We start from the raw sequence: 13,067 nt of genomic DNA, 5'->3' as shown, positions 1-13,067 counted from the left end.
TGAGCAATGTTTTGAACGTCAAACGATACAGATGGCCCATGATCTGCTGCCACAACCACTGCAAAGACAGAACTCACACAGTAAGGTGTAAAAGGTGCCAGAACAGATTAGTATGGGTAGAAACATTTAGCTTATGGAAGTGGGTGGAAGGGGAAAAATTTTAATCACATCCATTACCTGGTTATTGATTTCTTTTTGCCAGGCTGATCCTGTAGAATACATATAAAGCCTTTGACATTGGGATGTTTGGCCAAAGATATTCGATTAGTCTAAGCAGAAGCTGAGCTTCTCGTGTAATCTCTCATATTTCATTTATATGTGATTTATTCCTTTGTCCAGCAGAGGCTTTTTATTGATAAAAATAATGAGATTGAGAATCCCAAAGGAAACTGAACACCCACCCAAACATGTTTGTAAAGAAAAAGGAGTAGGCTTTGCTGCCCTGAGAGAGAACTGTTACCTGCAGAATGTTTCTGAAAAGTCTGAAGCTTGCCAAAAAAGATTTCAAAATCAATAAAAACTAGTTTTGACATTAAACTGTTATTACATTGAAAACGCCACACCCATGGTACGTACGCTGTGGAAGCGACTAAAATAGTTCTGCAGCAGGCTGTTCTTTGTGGAATAAATGAATGCAACTTCCCATATTAGTTGAGTTTGATAAAACATTGCAAGAAACGTCTAGTCTGCTAACTGTGTGTTACACGGAGCCAGCTAGATGACTGAAAATTAATCCTGCCACTCAAAAGAAGTTTCCAACCATTGTCAAATTTAATATGTAATCTAGTAACTGAAGGCTTTGTTGAACTCTGTGAATCAAAGATTCTCTAAGAAATTAAATCATTATGCCTTTATAATACAAATGCTGTTCAGAAATCCTAAATAAAATGTGCCAGCCTATCTTGAATTTCCTTTAATAGCTATCAATAGCAATGAAAGGATAAATAAAAAACATCTGTTTCTGTACTGAACCCTAAATTAGGTTTTAAAGTGTCTATTTCAAGGCAGAAATCAGAATAATTTATTTCACTGATAGCCAACAGAGACCTTTGTGATTAACCTGAGCCTTACAACTCTTTCTTATGTTAATGTTTCAAGCAGAGTTAGTGGCTTTTAAGTCTCAGCCTTGTTCAGTGCAGAATGTGGCACTCGACATTTATGTCTGAAAAACTAGCAGAAAGTCTTCTGAAGATCACCGTTGCTGGACCCCTAATTAAGAGCAATCTCTGACATCTTGTCAATGAGAGGACCACAAGCCTGGTTGACTCTGGCCGGACAGAAAGGATGGGTGCTGACATTTTTCCTCCTCCTCTCTGAAGTTGAACAGGAGCTCACCTGAGCACTCCGGACCCTTGTTTGAACACAGAGCTTCTCTTACCAGGGACTCTCTGAAGCCTCTGCAGCTCTGAGGTCCCTTCTCTCCCCCAGGTATCCACAGGCCACAGGAGATGAATGCTGTTACCTACACGACCAGTTTTGCATTGTTTCAGCTCCTTACTGAAAGATGCCATTAATGGCACTCCATAATTTCAAAGGAGATCGATCAGGAAACCACCTCAGCCTCTCTGCAGGGTTTCTGTGTGCGGGAGCCCCTGTTGTGCAGGTGCATCCAGCAGCCCCCCAACCTGCAGAGGCAGCCCTGGGCTGCATGGCACATGCTGCAGGCCATAGCTAGCAACTGCTGACCCAGCCAGGGCAGCCTGTTACCTCTGAACAACTGGTCCAGGCTATCCCCAAATCCTGCCCACCCCAGCTTCCCTGCTGAATTCTGCCTCCCTCTGACAGAAATTTGCTGTATTCCACAGACTTGAAGGTTTGCATGAAAAGGGCTACAAACATTCTAGATGAGTTGGCCTGATAAATATTTCTGTTAAGGACACTAATACTGGCATGTGCACTGAGCACAGGATTGTACTGTTCACTGGCACTTTACAGGACATGAACAAATAGCTCTGCTGTTCTTCAGCCATCCAGGAAGGTTACTAATGAAGATAGATAAATCCAGCATGTGCACTGAAATACCTCAGTGCAAGTAAACTCTGGTTCTTATAGATGCGTTCTTATAGATGCAGCATGAACATCCTCAGCTTATTTTGGAAACTCTCAGAAGATGCAGATTTAGTCTATTATTCCATTTTTTCAGGCCACCTGTTAGCCACAGGTGGACTGCACAGCTCTCCTTCAGCTACCCAGATTTCTGACACGAAGCTCACATGGACAGCAGTCACTCAGGCTCCCTCACTCCTTCATACATATAAAAGCTAAGCTGGAAAACATTCCTAAATTTTTCAGCAGTGACAGGCTCTTGCAACAGCTAGCTTATCTGCACTGTACTGTTCAGCCAGACTGGAGTAAAAAAGCGTGTTTGTTTTTGAAGTCTGACCAGTTGTCACCTGAGCTTCAAAAAGGATGCGCTGTTCTCCTCCCTCCATCCAGCTGCTGCACTCTGTAGACAATGGGACCTGTTTGAAGTTTTGCTTTTATTTAAAAAGCTCAAGGCAAAATTCTGCTCTCAGATCTGCAGAAAGCATCACAGCTGAGGTGTTCTGCTGTCCTCGCATGCACAGAGCTAGTTTGTTCCCCTTCATCTAGTGTCCTGGAAGCCACTGCCATGCGAGGAGAACTCATGGGAGACCGAAGAGCAGGGGGCACACTGTAAAAAATAATCCAGCACACAGATCCCACAAGACTCAGGAGCTTTGGCACATCATGGACTCTCATCTACCCACTGTGCTCAAACGTGAAAGCAAAAACTGTTATTAATGAAAAATTGGCATGGAATGACGCTTCCCAGAGTGCCTGGGAAGCACTTTGTCAGCGAGGGGCAAAATGAGACTCATCCAACCCAACAACCTTCCAGAAATTCAGTGGCTTCATTGCACTGGAGGATGTGGTTGTGCCTCAGTACCAGGAAGAATTAAAATGAAAATCCTCATAGCTGCTGCCTATTAATCAGAGAGTAAAGTCGACAGCCTAAAAGAAACCTTTCCTCTTATACTGCACACAGCTAAGTTCCTACTACCAATCCACAATCTCTCACTGCTCTTGGAGAAGGTAAGGGTGTATGAACCTAACAGCACCCAAAGCTTGAAGGTTACAGACCTTCGTATCTACCAGGCTTCAGCTTGACCTCTGTTTACAGTGGTCAAACACAACCATGAGAAGATCCTTGCTTGATTAAAATGTAAATGTGGACTTGCTTGAGTAAAAATGGACTTTTAAGTCCCTTGTATGTTCAGAAGCACCAGTTAAATTCACATTGTAGGTCAAGATCTGTTTCTCCTCAAGTTATTAGCACACACAACCTCAGTAAGTGAATTATTCTGATGTCTTCCAAAGATGGCCTGAAAATGGCCCTAATTGTGTGTGTGCCTGCAGACAGAATATTTCTCAGACTAAAAATGGAGATTGCTCTAAACCTGATTTTATAAACAGAGAAAATAAAAGAGGTGAAACAAGCTAACAGAGGGCAACAAGGAAAGAATGCAGAAGTTTAATCCAGATTTCTGGATCACAATTTAATAGCCCAGCCACACAAATATTTTTCTTTTCAACTTTTGAATATCCTTTTAAATCAGAAATAAAACTAGACACTATCTACATTTTATTGTGGAAAATTTCTGTGAAAACTTTCCATTTCTATTTCATTATTTTCACTTCTGGAATACCTGATGTACGGGGGGGTAGAAGAAATTATGATTAAATGTATTCTGTCACATTATATATATTTTTTCTCCAGTAACAGAAGACAATATTGTAAAAGCACTACTTTTGAATCACTCCAGAGCATCCAGCAGGAGTCAATTTATACTGCAAGTGAATAATGATGTACCTCAACTCATTTTAATTTCAATAATTGAATGAGAAATAGGAAAGCCTATTGAAAGGACTGTATTCTGGTCAAAGACTAATGAGAAAATAGTTTTGAGTCTCTGAGTCAGCGGGTGTCATGGTAACAATGCATTATCGAAATCTGATTAGTATGCCCAGCAGCTTTATAAATGATAACATGCTCTTCTAATTGTATTTCCCTTTCTTTCCCTATGATACATTTTATATTCATACCAGGTAAGAGGCAAGGCAGCATTTTGTTTATCCGAAAGTTAGGCTTAGGATGCCCAGCACGGTCACAAACTTGGTGCAACATCTATTCCTGAGGTACAACTTAGTAAGAGAAAAAATTCCTACCATCTTAAAACAAGAAGACAGGACTTCTCTTCCCAGGTTTCACAGGAGAAAAAGATGCAAGCAAAGAGTAAGTGCTGATGTTCTATCCCAAAAAGCACTATTCTGGGTTCTTGAGGCTTTGAACAGAGGGATTTTCTTGTGTTTAGAGCATCGCATGCTTCTTAACTCGTGTTTGTTAACTCATTACAATATCAGAAATCAGGAGGAACTATGAAATTAAACAGTTTTCCTTCTCGTGAAGGAAAGAGCTAACATAGATTTATAAAATAAATACAATGAAAACACAAGGTTAGAGGTTTAATAATGCTCTTTTTATAAGTGAACCACAGGTGAGCAGCCTGGCAGACCTTTATTATATTAACAGTAAAGAGCTCTATTACAACTGCACCCTTGCAAATTTGAGGCAAAATCATTTCAATCTACAGAAGCTCAGTCTTGAAAAACAGAAGTCTTTTCTTAGAGTAAAATGGCATTCTATTTTTCATCAAATTGACCAAGAAATCTACTTTATATTTAGCCTATTTCTGTGACCCTTGTAACCTAAATATTTACTTCTCATTTTCAATATTCACTTTCATGTATTAATTCAGCTTCAAATCTGTATAAAGAGAAAGGAGGAAAGCTATATTCTCTAGATAAACTTGAATACATCTAGTCACATGGCAATACTCGATACAAGAAATCAGCTTTTCTTTATTATTAATAACAGAGCTGTGTTTGTTATGGTGCATGAACATGGAGAATATGAATACAGCTAGACCTAAAAAGCTTATTACTCCTTGTTACGTGCACTGGCACGTGGACAAAGTTTAAGACGTACAAAATACTAAAAGCAATCAATCTTAAGTCAACACACTGAAAGCCAGAGGAACATTTATCTACATGTTTGGAAATTCAGCAGAGAACGCAGGGTTATACTGAGAATAGAAAGTCATCAGAGCAGGCCAGTGAGCAAAGAAAGAGCAAACAAGCAGTCCCCAGAAGGGATTAGCACTAGTTCAGGGGACTGTTTGCACTAACCTTGGATGGAAGCAGCAGCCCGAAAGCCAATCAGTGTGACCTTCACCCGTCATGATGATGTTCCCATCAGGTAAAGCCCACATTTTCCAGAGGCGGTCATCGCTGCCGGTGACTACAACATCTTTTTGGGGATGTACAGCCAGGCTACAAGACAAAAGAGAGGCTCATTATATCCAGCACCAGTTTCATTTCTGTAACATCCAAAGATGACTGATTCTGGATGGACCAAACAAGCAGCAATGCTTTCTATCCTCTCAAGAATTTAAAATACATGCTATGCAGATGAGTTTCTGCTATTACTGAAGAAAACAGCAAAACATGACTGACGTCTGTGAAACCAGAAACGTTTGCACATCCTCTTGAGGTTCCAGTTGCTTAAAACACTCAAATATGTTTCTAAAAGCTTTCTTTGAATGTTTTTACAAAAAATAAAAAATAAAAAAAATAGGATAACATACAAACAAGCACAACCAGCCTGAACCCACTATTTCCCACGCTCAAAAGAACTTCAAAAAGTATCGGCTCATCAGCTTGCTGCTGGTGGTTTAAGGGAAGAAGGACAAAAGGCTTCAGGGTTTTTTTCCATTGTGCCCATAGGTCTGAAGTCTTCTACCACTGGGAAATTACTCAAATGATAATGACAGCCCAGTAGCTACAGTCTTTGCCATTACTTTAGCACCTATTCACTGAGACTAGGCTATGGTCAGAAAATCCATTTCAACTCTACACTCAAAACGTGTTACATGTTTTCATTTTGTATTATATAGCACACTGGGACATAATGGAAATCACACACTTATCACATCCCTATACTGAAAACTCACTTTATTTTTGATTTGGCAACTGCAGCACAGCCTGAAATGGATCTAGGGAAGAAAATAAATCTGTTGGAAAGATAACAAGCGCCTATTTCATATGGATTTGGTTATTTGATTTAAATTATTGAAATGCTTTACCATTTGTTGAACATCAAAAAGTGTCTAGGAGCTGACTTCAGTCGCAAGATTATTTAAATAGACTTAATCTGGAGTTCAGGATCAAAATGCAGTGAAGGGAAGACAAATCATAGTCTGTGTGTGCACCCATTTCAGTTGTGCATCAGAGCTGACAGTTTGCAGAGAAAAACACTTATTAAAACAGAATCAGAGTAGAGAGAGAAGATGCCAAGCAGCCAAATGGGAAGAAAAGAGAGGTCATTAAAGGCACACAACTACTCTATTATAAAAATCTCGTTTTTAACAGCAGCTTTCTCCTACACTCTTAATATTTCATAAAATTCCTAAACCACAACTGCAGCTTCTACTATATGGGGAAAACATCATTCCCTATGTCAAATTCATGCGAAAAACATATTTATGTCAACTGGATTTTAATCAGAAAACACATCTGCTCCTGCAGTTTAAGGCACAGTCCTGGAAGATTCCTGCAGATTCAACAGTTGGACTCATCTGTTCAACCAAGGAACCCAAGTTTTATGCATTCTCTAATTTCTGAGAGAAGAAAAACATGTTTGCTGTCTTGGCCTAAATAAGAGAAACTTCCTTTGCATTTACAGGGAGAAAAAAGAAGGAAGGTATGTTGTTATTTAAATTATTCAGAGGTGCAACTGTATCGTTCAGATTGGCCACAACACATAAGTAGGAGGGAGCAGAGGTAAAAGGAGAGAATTAAAAGCTGAAAGAAGGCATGCCAGTGGCCTGCAGGTTCCTGGACAAGAAGAACTCAGCCAGGATCCCTCTGCTATCAGAAACCTCTGACACATCAAAAACCCAATATAATACTGCTACTTTCTGCAGCAAACAGGTAGCATTGTTATTTGGAGGAGTGCCAAAAAGGGAATCCTGCATTACAGACAAATGAGTGGGATGAGTATAAAGATGAACCTGTCGGGGCTACACACCCGCTTCCCCCAGCCTCTACAGCATCAAGGCAGGCAGGGTTAAGCAGGACCTTCCTCACTGGCATGCACATAGCAGTGCACCAGCATCAGATGCATCTGCTTAAGTTTTTCTCTTGATCCATTTCAGATACTTCAGATCCCAAAAGCTCCATCTCTGAACCCCCAGTTCTTCCCTTCAGATATTTCTGCTGATAGTTGAGCGCATGCTTGGAGTGAAGACTTTGTCAGTTCTGCCTCTTACAGTCTAAATACTTGCTTTCACATTTCCCAAAGATGTGCTACATAACTTGAATTAAATCACTCTCAGTCCACAAAACCTCTCACTCTAGCTTCAAAGAAAAGTAGATCTGCCAGCTTCCTCCAGACTTGCTTTCTGGATAGTCCTCACCTACCAGCACGGCTGCAGCTGCCTCAGCTCCTAGGAACATTTTTCCTGTCCTTAACCCTCCCAACATATTTCCAGTCCAGCTTTCGAGATGTCCAAACTTCCTTGGTGACTAGAGGTTTCTAGAGAGCTTAGAGACAATCCATCAAGTATATTTCATATGGAAGAAACATTTTTGCCATCAGAACGAAGCCCACAAGAATACATTTGGAGAATTCTCTTTTAATTGCAGAGCTCTTGTAAAATGTTGCTGTACAACATTTTATTCCTCCATGCCATTTTTATAGGCACACGCTGAACACTAATTAACAGCAAGCTTGTGACATAACCACTGCTGAGCTGCTTCTGAGAAAGGGAAACCCATTCATCCAAAGAGACTTCTATATGCAACATTAATTAGGCACCCTTGTCTTCATTTCTGGCGATCCAGCATTGTATAGATTTTTGCTTCATCTCTGCTCAGAGGGTCTAATTATTTCCAGCACAGAAGACTTTGGGTAGATTGGAATGAAAATCAATAATGGAACATGTGTGATAGAAGCATCAGTTTTCTCCTCCTCAGGGATGGAAGTGGGATCAGAGAAGACTCAGCCAAGAAAAAAACAACTCCCAAAGATTTGCTGCTGTTGAGTATATAAATACCCGTGTTTACACAACTCATTCTGGCATTATAAGCCATTCTCATCTCTTCAGCACTTGCCCTGGTAGATATATAGTGCTCCCAGTAATTTGCTTTCAAAGCAATCATTGATTATTCTAATTTATTTTGACTGAACCATAAATTAAAATATGGTATCTTCAGATGCAAAATACTGTCAGTCTCAGCATGTACTACATTGGATAGCTACATACATATGAAATTGACCTTCAGGTTAAAAAGTGTTAAATCCGAAGCTGTCTGTGTAACCTTAACTATGCATTTGTTTTAATACAAACACTAACTACACTGCACTGAGGTTAGGGGAGATTTCAGCTAGATGTGAAGGAAAGCTTTCTGGCACTAAGGGTTCTGCAGCACAGGAACAGAGAGCCATCATTAGCTCGTTCCTAAAGCTCTCAAAACACCCACCTCATATTACCCAGGCAGAACAGGCTGGCTGGTGTCTAGAGTTCCCTTCAATTCCTACAGCAGCAGCGATCCTACTTAGCCTCAGTTTGTTCAATGCACAAAGCAGTGCTCCTATGTGAAGAAAGGCTATCATCAACACAGTGAAAGCATCTACTCAAACCACTCCTAAGAAATAACAGCAGTTAACCCCAATTGCACAGATGCAGGACACTAAGGTCTAAAAATAAGACAACTATAATTTCAAAATAATTTTAGGGGCTAGAAAATCTAATATATATATATATATATTTATTTATTTATTTATTTATAAATACACTAAATACTCAGCCTCCTTAGTGCAGTAGTTTCCTAGTAGTCTCCAATGACTGCAGGAGTAGAAGAAGTCCAGAACTTTAAACCTAACCCAAATGGTCTCAAAATCAGGCACTCTGAGAATGAAGAGTGCAAAACAGATGATTAACTTAATACTCTTCAGTGACTTACATAGCCTCATGCAATTACTCTGTAGCAGAAATAAGGACAAAATCCATTTTTCTATGGTTTCATGTATAGGAGTTATACAGAAAAGTCTGTTCTCAATATAGACATCAATTAGCTGCCAAATTCTAATACAGCATTGCACAGAATATCACTTGCACTAAGGAATTTTTAGAACCTCATGATTTGATCAAATTTATTGCATTCCCAGATTCTGGCAAAAATGATTGCTGGTAATGCCAATAGCTGCTTTCATACCAGAAAGCTCTTCCGCAACATTTCCGCAACAAAATGTGAGAACAGTAGAGCTCCAAGATTAAAAATAAATAGATAGATAAATAAATAAATAAATAAATAAAATCATGGTCTCAGAAACATTTTAGCTAATGCTTTCTTACACAGAAATTCAGCCCCACTGAGATAGCTAGCACAGAAAATTTCAGTCTGAGTAGTTTCACTCTGGTGAAGTTATAAATGGCAGACAAGTCAGTCTTGTAATGGAAACTTAGGAAACTGTAGATATTTCTCCCTCCAACATTAAGCTTTCTAGGCATGTTGGAATAGAAAAGCAGAGCAGACTTTGAAATGAGGAATATCACAGGCACTGAATTGGAGAGGAGGGCTATTCATTAAGGTCTCAGAGCAAATGAGCATGTACCTAAATATTAGGAACTGTCTTACTGCAATCAGAGACACTGCTCATATGCATATACTCAATTATATTGCTGGATTATGTCCTAAAATCTAAAGAATTTGTAAAAGCTGAAATGTGATTTTAGTCTCCATTTTGCTAGAACCTAGCTAACACTGAAACCTAAAGGTAAATCCATCCGTTAATGAACACAGACGTGCAGACTGCACCATGTAACTGCATTGCATTTTTCTACCTTCTGCATTCACAACAGCTTTTAAGGGAGGAAAAAAAAAAATAAAAACACACAGGGATGTGATTATGCCCCATGTGGGAATACTGCATGAGGAGGATCCTGAGGTGAGGCTCCCTCATCTCTCCTGTCTCACTGAGGATCTCACTGTAGCCACGGGCTATCTCTAAAGTTACGACAAATAAAGAGGTAGAACACCACAGAAGAGTTTAGAATCATTAGAAAGGCTCGTTATTACCTCACAAAAGAACAAAAGGCCGCAGCTGGCAGTCATTTTCTCTCCCTTTACGAACGCTGTGAAGAGGGAGTAACAGGAAAAGGGACACCGTTGATCCCTCTCTCAAAGGCCTTTCTGCACACCTTTTGTCGCTCTTTATCTGCATAACAGTGGAGAGGAGCTAATGGAAAACACCAAAAACAGCCCTCCCGGTCGAGATCTTATCAAAATCCGGCCCCTGATGTCAGATTTGTCCAGGCTGTAAAAGGCGAGCGCTGGCCTGTGGAGAGCCTGCACCAGAGAACTGTTCCTGACAGGAATGGCGGGCTTTGGAAAATGGAGGGAGCGGGGGGAATCGCTAAGCCCTGACCGCATCCCCTGCCTGCAGGAGAGCACGAGGGGCCGCTGGGCAGGGCGATGAGGCTGGGGCCCTCCCTGTCTTCATCACATTTAAGGTTTTTCAGCCTATTTTCTCCTCCTGCCCAGCTGAGCAAGCGAGGAGCAGCTGGGCAGGCATCTGGCCCTTTGCCAGGGTTACGCCACCAGACACACCACAAAATCCAGATCAATCATTAGGCCAGTTACACTTGACCCTAATGTGTCTTCTTTGAACCACATCTCACTAATAGAGTTATTTCTACCACCTTTTCATCTTGGCTTGAGTTACCTGGTCTCACCTGCCAGCGTACTTGAGCAATAATTATAACCCTGACATTTAATTCAGGGGTTTATTATGCAAAGGTGGCATAACTGAAAAGCTCTGCATTTCTGCTTGAGGTCTTAAAATATGCCTCTTCATGATCAAATGGAAGAGGGGAGGATGCAAAAAAAAGAAAATAAGAGCAACAACAAAGGATAAAGCACAAACCATACAGAGAACATAAATAGGGGAATATACCCATAGCACATGTTTCATTTATGTAAATAGTTGCCTGGAAGCCAGTGGCACATCTCACACAGCCATGCTTAAAAATCTCATTCCCATCTAGTAAAGATCCTGGCTGCTTCCCAAGCTCCTGTGACTCAGGATTTGGGAAGGAGAAAACTTGCTGGGATCTCACCATACCTAACATTAACACTTCTAGACTGCCCAGCAACTCTTCATACACCTGAGACAGTACTTAGAAAATAGCCATCCAGAAACTTCGATCTGTATCTCTAAAAAGGCTAAAATACTGAATTTAAAATGTTATCTAATTTACTTTTTCTATTCACCATGCACATATAATCTTCAATCTTAGCTGCAAAAATATTTGTTCCTGTGAAGCATAAATTCACGCACTTTCTAACTTGGACAAACCAGCTCTGCTTTGAAAAAAAAACAACTTCAAAAAGTGAACACTCCACACAGCATGCAATGCCTCCATAAATAATTGTACTGAACACATCACTATCACTCTTAGATTTAGATGCGGTTACAGTGATTGATTGATAGAGCCTATTTTGTGATGTCCTGAGTTTGATCACTTTATCCACTGTGTGTGCAATTATCAAAACCCACTAATTTGTATTAGCTCTCTGAGTATTTGTAACCATGTAGGTTTTGCTGCGTTAGATCTGACTATGGACATGCTGGGCCGCTCTAAAATCATTTTCTTCTTAACAACAAAGCTTAGCCTTACATCACATCTTAGGAAAATTCAAAACTATCGTGTTGATTTGCATGTGTTTTATTTAGGTCTCAGTCCTTTGAAGATATATGCACATTCTTGAATTATGCACTGCCAGGAGTCCTGATGATTTCACAGCATATTAACTTAAAAACATACATAATCCTTTTCAAGATAGAGTCCTTAATCAGGTCAGAGAAAGAGGATTTTCCTAGAACCTATATGATAACATGTAAATTGTTTATATTGTTACATACTCATGTACTGCAAACCTCAGCAACCCAATGTTAAGCCTTTTATCTAGAATGCTCGTAAATAACAACTGGCATGAATCTAAATCACTTCTTAGAAAATCTTTACTTACTCATTTATTCCTTTTGCTTACAAGGTTGCTGATAATTACTGGCCAAAAAAAATCACTTAGTCTAAAATGTCAGCTGTTAGACACTACAGAAACAGTGTATTTCTAACCTGCCTTAAACCAAAGCAGCAGGCAACTGAGAGATCCCCACCTTACTCCACAGAGAAAGCTGCTGTTTATTTTCAGACTGCAGAATCTGTTTGTTGTTGTTGTTTTATTATTATTTCTATTGTCTTATTGTTCAGATGATGACAAAGCTGGAAATGGCACACTGGCCAGAGATCAAATAGTTTGGGGGTAGTTTGTAAGACTGGGTGCTTTTTAAAAAGGGGGGAAAAAAAAAAAAAAAACAAAAAAAAAACAGCCTACTAATCCATGAGTCACATCATGCGTTCACAAGCTCTCATTTCTTATTCACTTGAATCAATTTTCCAAGCTGAGTCAATTTACCAGGTACCTGGCATACTTTAAGGAAAAGTAATTAAGACAAAAGAAAAAGAGAGAATGAGAGCAGCAACAAAAAAGTTGATGCAATAAAAATGTTAAAATATTGACGTCTTTGCCTAATGTCTTCACTCTGGAGTGTAAGCTGTAGTTCCTTGGCAGGAATGATTTATACTGTGATTCATACTGTCCAGCATGTAACTGATCTTTTACGACCCCTTCCTTTATGAAATACGCTGAATTACCTTATTTTAGGGAAAGGCAGTCCCATGTAAGTATAAAATTACAGTATTCAAAATAGCATTGAAGCCAGATTAACCTAGATCTGCACAGTCTTGAAGCCAATTCTGAAAGAGATGGCAGCTCACAGGACAATTCTCTAGTGCGGCTGGGAAGAGGCTATAGATAACCAGGGTTAGATCATGCACCAGCCTTGGCCAGGAAAGTGCCTATATATTTTTACACCACATCGATGACAATGAACCACATCACACACCTAGAAAACAAAGGGA

At 39.9% G+C, this 13,067-nt stretch overlaps 1 protein-coding gene across 1 annotated transcript in view; it reads right to left on the bottom strand.

The window, feature by feature from the left end:
* The window catches only part of SPAG16 (sperm associated antigen 16), a 381,187-nt gene that overhangs the window by 176,664 nt on the left and 191,456 nt on the right, over nucleotides 1-13,067 (bottom strand). The window contains exon 11 of the mRNA XM_032190097.1: nucleotides 5,209-5,352. Coding sequence (XP_032045988.1) covers nucleotides 5,209-5,352 — 144 coding nt within the window. The remainder of the gene's footprint in view (nucleotides 1-5,208; nucleotides 5,353-13,067) is intronic.

Source organism: Aythya fuligula, chromosome 6, assembly GCF_009819795.1.
Source record: "Aythya fuligula isolate bAytFul2 chromosome 6, bAytFul2.pri, whole genome shotgun sequence".
In the NCBI taxonomy this organism is placed as follows: Eukaryota; Metazoa; Chordata; class Aves; order Anseriformes; family Anatidae; genus Aythya; species Aythya fuligula.
This window is presented reverse-complemented; position numbering and strand designations above follow the sequence as displayed.